General features: G+C 48.2%; 1 protein-coding gene across 1 annotated transcript in view; it reads right to left on the minus strand.

The window, feature by feature from the left end:
- Positions 1–15364, minus strand: part of DNAH3 (dynein axonemal heavy chain 3) — a 112635-nt gene that overhangs the window by 59353 nt on the left and 37918 nt on the right. The window contains exons 21-28 of the mRNA XM_056866607.1: positions 13598–13777; positions 12123–12259; positions 11368–11569; positions 10098–10190; positions 8607–8717; positions 5456–5570; positions 3911–4109; positions 459–567 (exon numbers count right to left, since the gene is read on the minus strand). Coding sequence (XP_056722585.1) covers positions 459–567; positions 3911–4109; positions 5456–5570; positions 8607–8717; positions 10098–10190; positions 11368–11569; positions 12123–12259; positions 13598–13777 — 1146 coding nt within the window. The remainder of the gene's footprint in view (positions 1–458; positions 568–3910; positions 4110–5455; positions 5571–8606; positions 8718–10097; positions 10191–11367; positions 11570–12122; positions 12260–13597; positions 13778–15364) is intronic.

Here is a 15364-nt window from a genome sequence, read left to right on the forward strand (position 1 = left end):
CCAAATCCAGCAGTCTGTTCACACAGTGGACAACCAGGTGCCTCTAGGAAGCCCACAAACAAGACGACTGCAGCAGCACCATCCTGCCTGTGTTCCACGGCACCTAATATAACAGGCATGCTCCTCTGATACTAGCGAGAATAGGTATGCAGCATGACTAGTATCCATTTTAACTAATTCCCCCACTCCTCCACATGAACAGTGGATGCTAATCTGGTGAACTGGATGTTGTTTCCCCACTCCTACACATGAAGCCAGCTAAATGACCTTGGGCCACTCACAGCTCTCTCAGCCCCACCTACCTCACAGGGTGTCTGTTGCAGAGAGGGGAAGGGAAGGTGAATGCAAGCCGGTTTGAGTCTCCCTTAAATGGTAGAGAAAGTCGGCCTGTAAAAACCAACTCTTCTTCTTCTCTCAAAAGAACCGAGAGAGGATGGGGCCAACGGTTGTTTCGGTACCTGCTTAGCCAGTGCTTTGGCGAGGTCTTTGGTCGTTTCAGTTTTGCCCGTCCCTGCCGGTCCTTCTGGAGCACCTCCCAGGTTCAGCTTCAGAGCTCCCATCAACGTCCTAAAGGCAGGGGTGGGAAGAAGCACGAGGAATGCGGTTCACAGAATCACGGCACTGCTTCGCTGGTGACGCTTTCAATCCACTTCTCCCCGCAAAGCCATTTACAACGTGAGCGGATATATTTAAAGACGACATTGCTCAGGTCCCCGACCCCAAAAAAAAGTCCACCGGATAAACTAAGCCACAACCCACAATGTCAAGGAAAAACCGACACACTGTCAATTCTTTCCTCGAGCGGGGAAGGCCTTCAAGGAGTTAAACTGTACGGGGCGCATCTTGTCTCATGTACGCACACACGTACAACTCAGGCGAATTGTCACAAGGTTGCGGTCACCGTGTGCACAACCAACCATTGCACAGACTGGTGTGCTTTGATCCGCCAGTAGATACATTACACAACATGGCATCGTAGAATCACAAAGCTGGAAGGGGCCATAGAGGCCACCTAGTCCAACCCCCGGCTCAATGCAGAATCAGCCTAGCATCCCTGACAAGTGTCCGTCCAGCTGCTGCTTGAATTACAGTGTGCTTCTATTACATCCTCAGGTCAAAGGCCAGAAGCCATTTCCTGGGAACTTTTCCTTTGAAGGAAGCCACATGTCCAAACGGTCTTTCTTTCCTCTGTTCTCAATGCATTTTCATAGCTCCACAAATGTGTTCGCATGTCCCTGCCCCGGGGTGGGTGGGGGGAGTTCACCACCTCCCTAGGCAGCTGATTCCCCTGCTGAACTACTCTTAAAGTAAAAAAATATATATTCCTAATTTCCAGCCGGTACCTTTCTGCTTGCAATTTAAACCCGTAATTATGAGTCCTCCCCTCTGCCGCCAACAGGAACAGCTCCCTGTCCTCCTCTAAGTGACATCCCTTCAAATACTTAAAGATCCCTCCCAATGTATTTTGATTTTCTGATAATCCCGTGATAACAGACGACTATTTATGTTGGCTAGACGGAATGCCATTCCATCAGGGGAATTGATAGGTCGTTTAAACAGGGTACCGTATTGCGAGAGAGTATGTCAATGTGGTTCTGGCCAAATAGATACTCTTCCATACGCTTTGTTTAGCTGTGACTTGCTCAGCGAGGCTAGAGCCAGATGGATAAAGCCTTTTATCTGGGAAACTGTCTCCAAATTGGATAATTTGAGGGTTATTTTAGCAGGGGTGGATTTTAATATTACATCGGCAGTTGCCAAATTTCTTTCCCAGGCAATTAAGATTAAAAAATATTAATCTCTTTATCGGCTAGTTAGATAGTTACTTTTTAATTTTTTTCTTATTTTGATCTCAGTGTGACATCGTTCAGGGCCGAATTGGCCATGTGAACAATATCATTAACTATTAAACCAGTACTTAAAGTGATGTGCTCCCCTCATTAACGTAGAGTCCAATGGAGCAATGAGAGCAATCGTGTCCCCCCTCAACCTCCTCTACTCCAGTCTGAACATTTCCAAGACCCTCGGCCTTTCCTCGTCGGTCTTGGTCTCCAGGCCCCAGATCCTCCTCGCCGCTCTCCTCGGCACCCCTTGCGATGAAGCAAAAGCAAAACCCCAGAACCTGACCCTGCTTTCACACACGATTCTTGCTGCTAGTCAAGCCACCAAGCTCGAATCATCTGCACGACTGTGCAAGGCCAATTCACAGCTATTACATGTCTGGCAGCTCTGAGGAAGCAAGCATTTGAAATAATTGCTAACGGCAGGAGTCGATGACAGCACAGAGTTATTATTTCCAATCACGGCAGCAAAGAAGCTGAAAGAGGGGGAATCTTGTCCTCTATGGCCTAGCGTTGCAGATTTTTAATTTAGCTGGAAGAGTTACACAGGGCTGGGATGAACTGCTGAAATTACTTATCAGGCCGCAGCAGGGTCGAAATGGGATTGTAAATCTCATGCCGGGGAGACACTAAGAACGTTCATCCTAAACTCTTGCAGCCTCGGCCAGATGTCTGCAAATTGTTCAATCATCGCTTCAATGTATTGTAAAGGCAGACGCAGCTTTACCTATATATTTCTTTTCGAGACAGGGCACAATTCAACCTCAAGGAACTGGAGAAAATGAGTTCTAGCCTGGCACCCTGCTCTTATATGAGCAGGGCATTTTTTCCCCATGGAGAAGTACTCCATCTCATGAGACCCCTCTGGAGCTGGAAACGATAAGGCCTGGAGAGATTTGGCACCTCCTGGAGAGTTATGCTAATTTTGTCGACTTCTTCATTTCAACATTTCCCCCCTCGTTTTTCTCCCCACTGCATCTCACCAACGTTCTGTGCTTTTTCTATCTTGGTGAGATTACAGTTCCAAGTCTATTTCTTGATTGAAATGTCTGACGATCGAAGGATAGAAGGATAGAATTGCCTCCTATTCCACGCAAAATGATGGTATCACTTTACTCTGCTCTGGTTAGATCTCACCTAGAGTATTGTGTTCAGTTTTGGGCACCACAATTTATGAAGGATGTAGACAAGCTGGAACGTGTCCAGAGGAGGGCAACAAAGATGGTGAGGGGTCTGGAGACCAAGTCTTATGAGGAAAAGTTGAAGGAGCTGGATATGTTTAGCCTGCAGAGGAGAAGACTGAGAGGGGATATGATAACCATCTTCAAGTACTTGAAGGGTTGTCATATAGAGGAGGGTGCCGAGTTGTTTTCTGTTGCCCCAGAAGGTCAGACCAGAACCAATGGGTTGAAATATCAAAAGAGCTTCTGTCTAGACATTAGGAAGAATTTTCTAACAGAGCGGTTCCTCAGTGGAACAGGCTTCCTCGGGAAGTGGTGAGCTCTCCTTCCCTGGAGGTTTTTAAGCAGAGGCTAGATGGCCAACTGTCAGTAATGCTGATTCTATGACCTTAGGCAGATGATGAGAGGGAGGGCACCTTGGCCATCTTCTGGGCGTGGAGTAGGGGTCACTGGGGGTGTGGGGAGAGGGAGGTAGTTGTGAATTTCCTGCATTGTGCAGGGGGTCGAACATATGAACACATGAAGCTGCCTTCTACTGAACCAGACCCTTGGTCCATCCAAGTCAGCACTGTCTACTCAGACCGGCAGCAGCTCTCCAGAGTCTCAGGCAGGGGTCTTTCACATCACCTACTTGCGTAGTCCCTTTAACTGGAGATGCCGGGGATTGAACCTGGGACCCTTCTGCATGCCAAGCAGATACTCTACCACTGAGCCATGGCCCCTAGTGGGACCCTGGTGGTCCCTTCCAACTCTATGATTCTATGATTCCTGGTCTCCCCAATGCTCCAATTCCCTCCCTACCATCAATATCCTAGCTTTGTACAATCTAGGTTCAAAACAAGCCACACTGAGAGAAAGTAAGCTTCCTGGGTTGTTGGTTTTTTTTACCTATAGCATCGATCGGTGAGCGGCGTGATCACCAAGCGCAAGGAGTTGCCCAGGTACTCGTAGCCGTATCTGGCTTCGGTCGTGATCATCCGGACCATCACTTCGCCCCCTTCCCAGTAATATCTCAGCTGGGAGATCCACTGAAAATCGTTCAGGTCTGAAATTTTGTCTTCGGCCAGCTTGGCCACGACGTCACGTGCTGCAGGAGCAAACAGGTAGTTGTGGGGGGGAGGTAGTTGTGAATTTCCTGCATTGTGCAGGGGGTTGGACTTGATGACCCTGGTGGTCTCTTCCAACTCTATGATTCTTCTATGATTCTATGAAACAGGACTCAGGAGCCAGTCGGGACAAACGTGCAAGCTTTGCTACACGCTCGGACTGGTAGTGACTTCTCCAGGGTCTCAAGCAGAGAGAGACGAAATATGCAATCGTGGCTAAAATGACCTGCCTGATGAATGCAACAGAAGGGGTGTCTGAAGATCAGCATTAACAAAAAGTGGAAACTTTTTTTAGTTATGTCGAGGTTCAGGAGCCCCGTGGCGCAGAGTGGTCAGCTGCAGTACTGCAGTCCAAACTCTGCTCACGACCTGAGTTCGATCCCGACGGAAGTCAGTTTCAGGTAGCCAGCTCAAGGTCGACTCAGCCTTCCATCCTTCCGAGGTCGGTAAAATGAGTACCCAGCTTGATGGGTAAAGGGAAGATGACTGGGGAAGGCACTGGCAAACCACCCCGTAAACAAAGTCTGCCTCGTAAACGTCGGGATGTGATGTCACCCCATGGGTCAGGAATGACCCAGTGTTTGCACAGGGGACCTTTACCATTTTTATGTCGAGCTTAATTGAAACAACATTATCTGGAGAGGGTAGCACAGTTTTTAAAGATTGCTATAGAATGCCGTAAATTATTTAAATAAACGGATGTGTTAGCTCACAACACTATGATGCCAGTGTTTTTTAACCATTTTGTAAGGTTATGTCTCAAATATTTAGATTTTAACATGCTACCGTATGTACAGTGATTTTATGCCAATAAAGGACAACATGACTGATGACTGAAACAACATTAAAAGCTTAACGTTATATAATCACTAGCTAGCTTTTTGAAGCAGGGTAGAAAATTGCCTGAACAGTTATAAGAAAGGTAAGATGTTTATTCTTAGAATGTATCTATAGCTGCATCCGGACAATAGTTACCCCGAAAGAAATAACAATTTTAATGTAGACTGCTTGGTTAATTTTTACATGAGAAAGCATGTATGTTTTCTTGGGTTTTTTTTAATACCCTGTTTTCCCCTTCCCCTTTTAACCTTCTGTACCCTTAATAAAATAAAAAAAAGCAGAGAGACGAATAACTCTTCTCCAACCCCTGCTATCAGAGATTCTTTTGCTGGGAAGACCCTGGGCGGAGGCTGGGCACTTCTGCATGCAAACCAGGCGCTCCACCACTATGCAAGGGCCCACGGCATTCACGCGCAGAGGGAGTGCGGCTTCTCCTTTCGCCTCCCATGTGCCCTGCCTTCTCTCGCTCCCTTGCCTGGCCGCTTACCATGCACATCGATGACGGTCAGCGCCCCCATGGTCAGCCGGGCTCCGCTCGACAGCTTCCCTCGGACCAGTTCAACGATTTCTCCGATCTGAATGTTGCTTTTCTCCAAGAAATTCTGTGCTCCCCCCAAAAAAGAAAGATGCAATTCAACAAGGGAAACAATCGGCTGGCCACTATCATGTAACAGTCATAGAATCATAGAGTTGGAAGGGACCACCAGGGTCATCTAGTCCAACCCCCTGCACAATGCAGGGAATTTACAACTACCTTCCCCCCCACACACCCCAGTGACCCCTACTCCATGTCCAGAAGATGGCCCAAGTGCCCTCCCTCTCATCATCTGCCTAAGGTCATAGAATCAGCATTGCTGACAGATGGCCATCTAGCCTCTTCTTAAAAACCTACAGGGAAGGAGAGCTCACCACCTCCCGAGGAAGCCTGTTCCATGCAGACAGCCACCAACCCCTGCGCAGAGTAAAAAATCCCTACAACGTGAACACCCAGGGCTTGGGTTGAGGTTTCTGCAAACCTGGGAGCTACCCATGGTTTGCAGGGGGAAAAACTGACATTAAGAATTGGGGATAAACCCTTCCCCAAATAGTATAGGTGTGGCATGCTGGGTAGCCACAGCAAGCCAAGGTGCCACGCAAACACATGCTGGTGAAGGCCACCAGGAGCGGGCACAAAGGGGGAGTTCGAAGCAGCTTCATCTTGTTGCCGGCTTCTCCTCGCACTTTGTCACGCCAGCGTGCAGAGAAGCAGGAAGGAAGGCCCGAGGGTAGGCAGGCAGTAAGACCAAGCAGGCAAGTGCGTAGGAAAGCAGATAGAGGAAGGGAAGGAGAAGGAGAAGGAAAAGGAGAAGAGTTGGTTTTTATATGCTGACTTTCTCTCCCACTTAAGGGAGAATCAAGCCGGCTTCCAATCACCTTCCCTTCCCCTCCCCACAACAGACACCCTGTGAGGTAGGTGGGGCTGAGAGAGCTCTAAGAGAGCTGTGACCAGCCCAAGGTCACCCACCTGGCTTCGTGTGTAGGAGTGGGGAAACGAATCCAGTTTGCCAGATTAGCCTCCGCCGCTCATGTGGAGGAGTGGGGGGATCAAACCCGGTTCTCCAGATCAGAGTCCACTGCTCCAAACCACTGCTCTTAACCACTACACCACGCTGGCTCTCACTGGGGTGACAAGGGGGTGGAGAGAGCAGGCAGGTAGGCAAGGCGGGCAAGCGGGAAAGTATCTGGGTGTGTGTGTGGAGTGGGAAGACCAGGACGGAATGTGTGAGAGCCCGGGTGGGAGTAGCACTTCCCTTCTCCCCAAAGTCCTCACGATGTGGAATGGTGTGGTACAGCCCAGTCCCATCAGCTCTCAGAAGCTAAGCAGGGTCGGTCATTGGATGGGGGCCTACCAAGGAAGGCTCTGCAGAGGAAGGCACTGGAAAACTACCTCTGCTTCTCACTTGCCTTAGAAGCCCCTTGGGCTGGGGGTCGACAGAAGCTGGTTGCAACTTGACAGCACTTATACGTGTTCATAAGAATCCTCACAGGGCCTGCCCTCCGCCACAGCTGCGTGGCGGCTCTTCTTCTTGGACCACGACCCCGATCAAACTAAGCACTGTTAAATCCCTTTGGTTTCGGTGGCAGAGTTAAGGAGACATATAAAAATCTCTACCCTGACATTTAAAATTGGGTCGCTTTGGCCAGATTGTCCCCTTCCTTTAAAGGACTAAACAGTGGGTCTAAGTCATATCATTTGGAAGAATCATCTGCACGTTACACTTTGCCTCTGCAACTTTGTAAATTCAATTATCAGTACGCACAAGAAACATATCTGTTGCCAATTGCAATCTTTGTTTATTTAATTATATTTATAAAAAAGGTAAAGGTCCCCTGTGCAAGCACCGGGTCATTACTGACCCATGGGGTGACGTCACAACCCGAAGTTTACTAGGCAGACTTTGGGGGTTACAGCACTTTGTATTCCCAGTGATGTATTAAGAGTTTGAAAATGTTGTAAAAAACATCGCTTTAAAAGGGTTTTTGGATACCACGGCTTATAAATGGTTGGAAGACGTCTTCACAGCTAAAGGGGCCAAACAAAGTGCGAACAGTATTTTTTATAACGTTTTCAAACTCTTAATACATCGGTGGGAATACATAGAAAGTGCGAACAGTATTTTTTATAATGTTTTCACACTCTTAATACATCGCTGGGAATACAAGTGCAGTAACCACCTTTGTTTGCGGGGTGGTTTGCCAGTGCCTTCCCCAGTCATCTCCCCTTTACCCCCAGCAAGCTGGGTACTCATTTGACCGACCTCGGAAAGATGGAAGGCTGAGTCAACCTTGAGTGGGCTACCTGAAACCAACTTCTGTTGGGATCGAATTCAGGTCGTGAGCAGAGCTTGGACTGCAGTACTGCAGCTTACCACTCTGCGCCCGGGGCTCTTCAATTATATTTATAGCCTGCCCTCATTCCCGGTTCGACCGGGCTCCGTGATTTTAAAATCACATAAAATCAAAAGACATCAATTAAAAATTCAACAATCTGAACAACTATAAAACAAGTTGGTGTAGAAATAAGAACCTAGTAGCCACTGTGGGCCGGACAAGCAGGTAACCCCCACGGATGACAGCAGCGGGGGGAGATGGGAAGGCCAGCAGCGATGGACAATTTGCGGCTGCCCTTAGTTGTAGGTAGGGTTGCCAAGCGCCCAGTGGTGTCGGGTAAAATCCCGCCCATCCACTGGGCTGCCCGCCGACCAGCTGAGGGCCGGCGGGCAACGCGTGCATGCGCGAGTCACTTTCGGGTTTACCCAGAAGCGACACGGACACTCTGGCAACCTTGGCTAAAACTCCTTGGAAACCATAGTTTCAGCCAAGATCGCTAGAGCATCCGCGTTGCGCGGGGTGCGCGCGCACTGCACACAGCAGTCGCGGCCCCGCAAAGCTCCCACCGGTGGAGCTACAGGGCCTGGCAAGCCTAGTTGTAGGCCTGGCAGAATAGCTCTGTTTTACAGGCCCTGCGGAACTCCTTAAGGTCCCGTAGGGCCCTGATGTCACTAGGAAGAGGATTCCACCAGTATTTAAGTATTCTTAAAACGGCTCCTCTCACTGTATTAATCTAACTGGTAATTATTTTTTTTAAAAAGGCTTACAGGTAATGTCCTTTCTGATATGGCTTCTGACACTTCCTTTGTCCAGAAGATCGATGACACAGAGATAACTATCTGCCCGGGCCACTGCAGTACCCACGTTTTGCGAGGAACCTTATAAAACACAGCGACAAATCGCACCCATTACTGTGGACATTACGTAATTTTAAAAAGGGCAGGTTATAAGCATCAAATAGCAATGTCAAACGATGTCAAACAAAATTACCCCAATTCCATATAGAAGCAGCAAGTTATGTGAAAAAGAATGCTAGTGTTTTCAGCTGCAGGTGAACCTTTTCTGGGAACATCTCTGTGGCCATTTTTGCAGGGTGAATTTTGATGCTCACTCAAAGCTCTTCTTCTAAAATGCAACCTTTAAAATGCCGATTCACGGTCCCGACGCAAAAGGAGAAATTCCACACACCCCCACTCGCCTGCTCCTTCGTTCCTTCCATTCGCCAACCGCCGTTTGCGTAGCGAACGCACGGCTGTGATTTTGCATGCTTCCTTGAGGGGATTCTTCGAGGCGGGGGCGGAGAAAACACAAAAGGTCGCGTTTGAGGGGCTCTTAAGAAGTGCGAAGCAGGTATGCGCCGGCTTCGCAGTCACTTTGTGAACGACGGTTCAGCTTGAAAAACTCAAAAAAAATATGCGGGGCACTTCAGCCTGGAACGCGTTGCTAATTACCGTGCATAAATGGCCATAGAGTTGGAAGGGTCCACAAGGGTCATCTAGTCCAACCCCCTGAACAATGCAGGAAATTCACAACTACCTCCCCCCCACACACTTCCAGTGACCCCTACTCCATGCCCAGAAGATTGCCAAGGTGCCCTCCCTCTCATGATCTGCCTACAGTCATAGAATCAGCATGGCCGACAGTTGACCATCTAGCCTCTGCTTCAAAACCTCTAGGGAAGGAGAGCTTACCACCTCCCGAGGAAGCCTGTTCCACTGAGGAACCGCTCTAACTGTTAGAAAATTCTTCCTAATGTCTAGACGGAAACTCTTTTGATTTAATTTCAACCCGTTGGTTCTGGTCCGACCTTCTGGGGCAACAGAAAACAACTCCCTCCTCTATGTGACAGCCCTTCAAGTACCTGAAGATGGTTATCATATCCCCTCTCAGAACGTTACATAATTTTAAAAAGGGCAGAATATATGCATCAAACAACAATGCCAAATGATGTCAAAACAAAACCACCCCAATTCCAGAAAGAGTCAGCAAGTGATGTGAAAAAGAGTGCTCGTGTTTTTAGCTGCAGGTGAACCTTTTCTGGAAACGTCTCTGTGACTTGCTGCCTGCTTGAAAGGGCTGCTTCATGGATTTCAGAATTGGTATGCAGAAGCATCTGCGTTAGAGGCTAACATGGAACTTTTATATGGATTATAAGGTGTGGAAAGGGCCTGTCATCAGGTGAATTCTGTGCATCGACTGCACATTCAATGACTTCATGGGACTAAGTTCACCTTGAAGAACAAGTACATCGTGATTACCTGAACATACCCTCCAATGCCATCTTGTATGACATGTCTGATACTGGACAGCATCATTTCTTCGACTTGCAACAACCATTTTTCAACCATGCCCTTAAAAACAGATGAACATCATAAGGAATCATGAGGGATCAAAATGAAAACAGGGAGGGAAACGGGAGAAAAAACGAGGACGCGCGGGAGAGAAATTGCAATGCGCGTCGACGCCTAAGGCAAAAAAAGCTTCAAAGGGAGAATCCAGCAAGATGCTGCTGAGACGGAATTTGTATCCAGATTTGACATTATCAGACTTGCCATGCTACTGTGGAGCCTGCACAAGAGGCATTTCACAATGTGAATTCCCCGTTTCCTACATAACCGTCGTATCAGTGAACACAAGTTGTCTGATGAGAATCTAGGCACACAGAACATAAGAAGCGGAAGTTACTGGTTCGGCGCCGTGGCAAGTTTGCCCCAGGTGAAACCAGATGTTGTGACACGCTTTATAACCTATAAGATCAAAAGACTGGTTGTTAATGCATTTTATGATCCACGGAACCATTAGATGTGCAACTCGAAAAACTAACCTGTGTGGTTTTATGATACTGAGGGTATAGCATGGATATGTTATGAAACTATTCTTATAGAATATTTACTATATGCTTATGGAGTCACATACTTTTAAGTGGTTTCAACACGTTGAGAGGAAAATTAAATCTATTGGCCTTTAATTTCGACTCCTTGCTTATGCTTACTGAGGAAGAAGCTTTCCAAAGAATAAAACGCAGACTATTAGATATAGGACTGCAAGATCTAAATAGTGCTGCAAATAAAACAAGCTCCCCGTTAAATTTAGGGGTACCCTTTGATGTTTACCAACCCTCTCCATACTTATCTCTCCTGTGTGATCCATCCCAACGTAGAGCTATCTCTCTGGCCAGATTTAATGTTTTGCCATCTGCGGTACTCGAAGGCAGATTTTGGAAAATTCCTTTGTCTGACAGGCTCTGCCCATGTGACAGTAATTGTACAGAAACAGTCGCTCAGGTTTTATTTTATTGTAGTTTCTACACAGAATCTCGTAGTGAACTATTAAAAGTCTGCCAGCTAATTAGGTGGCAGTACCAACAAACTGTATTTTTCAATGTAACCGCCTTTTAAACATTTTTAAAGGGTAGTTTTTAACCTTTCCATTCCTTTTGTAACCTTTTGTAGTGTGTTTGTATGCCAATAAAGGAATGATGACGATGATGATTATGATACTTATAGAATATTCTGGGGGGGGAATTACTTTGGCATGAGCTGGGTAGATCTTCTTTATGAAAGGGACGGTTTCCTTCTCCGAACTGATCATGCCTGTAATCTCCATGTCCTCCGTGAACTCCAGTTTAGCAATTCCCTCAAAGCACTTCTTCAAATGCGGCTGGACTCGCAGGGGGTCTTTCGTTTCGGACAAAATCTCCAGCAGCTCGTCGTTGGAAAGGAAGAAGAACCTGTCCAAAAATATACATTTTGGCAAGGAAGTATTGGACAATGATACATAGAAGAAGAAGAGTTGGTTTTTATATGCCGACTTTCTCTACCACTTAAGTGAGACTCAAACCGGCTTACAATCACCTTCCCTTCCCCTCAACAGACACCCTGTGAGGTGGGTGTGGCTGAGAGTGACTAGTCCAAGGTCACCCAGCTGGCTTCATATTTAGGAGTGGGGAAACCAACCCAGTTCACCAGATTAGCCTCCACTGCTCGTGTGGAGGAGTGGGGAATCAAACCCGGTTCTCCAGATCAGAATCCACCGCTCCAAACCACCACTCTTAACCACTACCCCACGCTGGCTCTCAAGTCGCAGCCAACTTATTGTGACCCTGTAGGGTCTTCAAGGCAAGAGACAAACAGAGGTGGTCTGCAATTGCCTACCTTTGCGTAGCAACCCTGGACTTCCTTGCGGGGTCCAAGACCTAATCAAGGCCCACCCTGCATAGCTTCCAAGATCTGACGAGATCAGGCTAGCCTGGGCCATCCAGGTCAGGGTATTAAGGAGCCTACCTTGGAAAAAACAACCTTTTCTTTTCCAGGTAGGTATTCAGACCCTTCTGGATATCTTCCAAAAGCATATTTGCTTCCCGGAGCCTGTCCAGCATCCTCGGCTGTTCGGTTGCAATAAGGACTCTGGTATCTTTCACCTACAAAATAACGAAGATATTCTGCATGTCCATTCATATTTTGTAAAATAATAACCATTTAGAATACCTTAGGGGACTTTGTGGAGGGAAGGAGGCATGGTCACATGAACACATGAAGCTGCCCTATACTGAACCAGACCCTCTGTCCATCAAAGTCAGTATTTTCTACTCTGACTGGCAGCAGCTCTCCAGGGTCTCAGGCGGAGTTCTTTCACGTCACCTCCTTGCCTGGTCCCTTTACCTGGAGATGCCGGGGATTGAACCTGGGACCCTTCTGAATGCCAAGCAGATGCTCTACCACTGAGCCATGGTCTAGCCCAATCTTGTCAGATCTCAGCAGCTATGCAGGGTCAAATACTTGGAAGGGAGACCACCAAGGAAGGCTCTGCAGAGGAAGGCAATGGCAAAGCACCTCTGCTTAATCACTTGCCTTGAAAGCCCCTTGCTGGGGTCGCCAGAAGTTGGCTGTGAATTGACAGAACTATACACACAGAGAGAGCTTTGTTGTTTGATTTGTTTATTCCCTACCTTTCTCCCCAATGGTGACCCAAAGTGACTTCAAACCTCATTCTCCCTTCCTCCCAGCCAGTTTCCATGGCAGAGTGGGGGATTTTTTACCCAGGTGTCCCAGATCCTCTAATCTGGAGAACCAGGTTCGATTCCCTGCCCCTCCACATGAAGCCTGCTGGGTGACATAAGAAAAGCCCTGGTGAATCAGACCAAGGCCCATCAAGTCCAGCAGTCTGTTCACACAGTGGCCAACCAAGTGCCTCTAGGAAGCCCACAAACAAGACCACTGCGGCAGCATTATGCTGCCTATGTTCCACAGCACCTAATACAATAGGCAAGCTCCTCTGATACTAGAGAGAAGGAAGGAAGGCGGGAAGGAGGGATGGAGGGAAGGAAGGAAGATAAGAAAAGTCATGCTAGATCAATCCAAGGCCCGTCAAGTCCAGCAGTCTGTTCTCTAAGTGGCCAACCAGGTGCCTCCAGGAAGCCCACAAACAAGATGGCTGCAGCAGCATTATCCTGCCTGTGTTCCACAGCACCTAATAGAATAGGCATGCTCCTCTGATACTAGAGAGAAGGAAGGAAGGAAGGAAGGAAGGAAGGAAGGAAGGAAGGAAGGAAGGAAGGAAGGAAGGAAGGAAGGAAGGAAGGAAGGAAGATAAGAAAAGCCCTACTGGATCAGACCAAGGCCCGTCAAGTCCAGCAGTCTGTTCCCACAGTGGCCAACCAGGTGCCTCTAGGAAGCCTACAAGCAAGATGACGGCAGCAGCATCCTGCCTGTCTTCCACAGCACCTAATATAACAGGGCCTAATATAACGGGAACTCACTGCTTGAGTCATTATGTCTTTCCAGTAACCGTCGACGATTCCAAACTTTCGGCCCTCCTCTGGCATTTGAGCAATGATGTCCTCGGAGCTGAAGATGGGCTCCAAGTAAAGCCAGGTCGCCTGGCATTTCAGCCAGTTGTCCAGAATCTCCTGCATCAGGACGAGTTTCTCTTCCCACCTCTGTGAAGAGATCGTTTTCCTTTCAGCTCCGTGTGGACCCTTCTGGATTCTTAGAAGGGAAATCATATCTAACACAATACCTTGTTTTCTCTGTTGCACGGCAACACTGTTTGGTCAGTCGATGGTATTGACACCAAAATGAACATTTGCAGAACCGAGACCTGATGGGGAGGGTTGCCTGATGCTAGGGGTCAGGGAACTGACCTCGTGGTTGAAACCAACATGGCGATGTGACAAAACACGTCAGGTACATTGCTGTCCCAGGAAGGTGCTGTGTGTGTGTGTTAAGTGCCGTCAAGTCGCTTCCGACTCATGGCGACCCTATGAATGAAAGTCCTCCAAAATGTCCTATCTTTGACAGCCTTGCTCAGATCTTGCAAATTGAAGGCTGTGGCTTCCTTTATTGAGTCAATCCATCTCTTGTTGGGTCTGCAGCAGTCAAAATGGCGCCCCAACTCTTGAAAGATTAAGGGAATCTCACAAGCGTTGGGGGAGCCCTATCGGGCACGGGCCCTGACCTGGATGGCCCAGCATAGCCCGATCTTGTCAGATCTGGGACGCTACGCAGGGCTGGCCCTGGTCAGTACTTGGATGGGAGACCACCAAGGAAGTCCAGCTGTCAGGCCTTTGCTAATGTCAGGCCTTTCCTTTTGAAGTAGGGGTTTGCAGGCCAGAGGCTGGCTCCCTGTCAAGGCCAGGTTCTGGCTGCCGGTCAAGGTTTTGTTTTCACGCTGGGAATCCTGTTTATCCCGTCTCCGTGTTATGACTTGAGAACCGTTTCTATGAGAACCGTTATCTCTTAGTTCAGCACTGTGGTTCCACTTAGTAGTGCTTTGAATGCTTTTAAACTGTAACCCGTCTGCATTGACTCCATTAACACCCTCTCCTGCGTGAGAGAGCAGTCAACTTCTGTAAATCTGTCTTTTTGCTCCTAATAAATTAGCATTGCTTAGGTTCCCTTCCTGAGCATGTCTGTTTATGGGACGCTAGGGATAGACACCTGAGCTGACATCAGGGTCATCTCTGAACGTCGCTTGCCTTGAAAACTCTACGGGGTCACCATAAGTCAGGTGCTACTTGACAGCGCTTTCCACCACTACTGGGCACGTGCGGCTCGCTGGCCGGTACTGAAAGAGGGACGGGGAGAAGATGAGGGGGTTGTGCTCCAGTTGTGGTCCAAAGGGCAAGTGACAGGACTGGAGCAGAGAGGAAAGAGAGGGGGCATTAAGCCCTTTGCCTCCCCTCCCCTCCTCTCCAGATCACCGGGGCTCATGCCTGGTTCTGCTATGATGGTCCAGCTGATCGCGGGAAAACGTGGCCACCCGCTCCTGCATCTGTGTTCTGCACTGCCACAAAAACAGTGCCCCAAGTATAAGGATTTTGTTTGCTCACGTCCAGATCCTTGACCTGACTACACCCAACCGTTTCCCTGCAATCTGTCAGAAAGGAGACAGAGCCGTTGTTTCATCCGTGTATATCGATGATATTGGACACTAAAGAGAGCCAGCATGGTGTGGTGGTTAAGAGCGGTGGACTCTAATCCGGAGAACTGGGGTTCGATTCCCCACTCCTCCACATGTGCTGTGG

This window comes from Euleptes europaea, chromosome 21, assembly GCF_029931775.1.
Source record: "Euleptes europaea isolate rEulEur1 chromosome 21, rEulEur1.hap1, whole genome shotgun sequence".
Lineage (NCBI taxonomy): Eukaryota > Metazoa > Chordata > Lepidosauria > Squamata > Sphaerodactylidae > Euleptes > Euleptes europaea.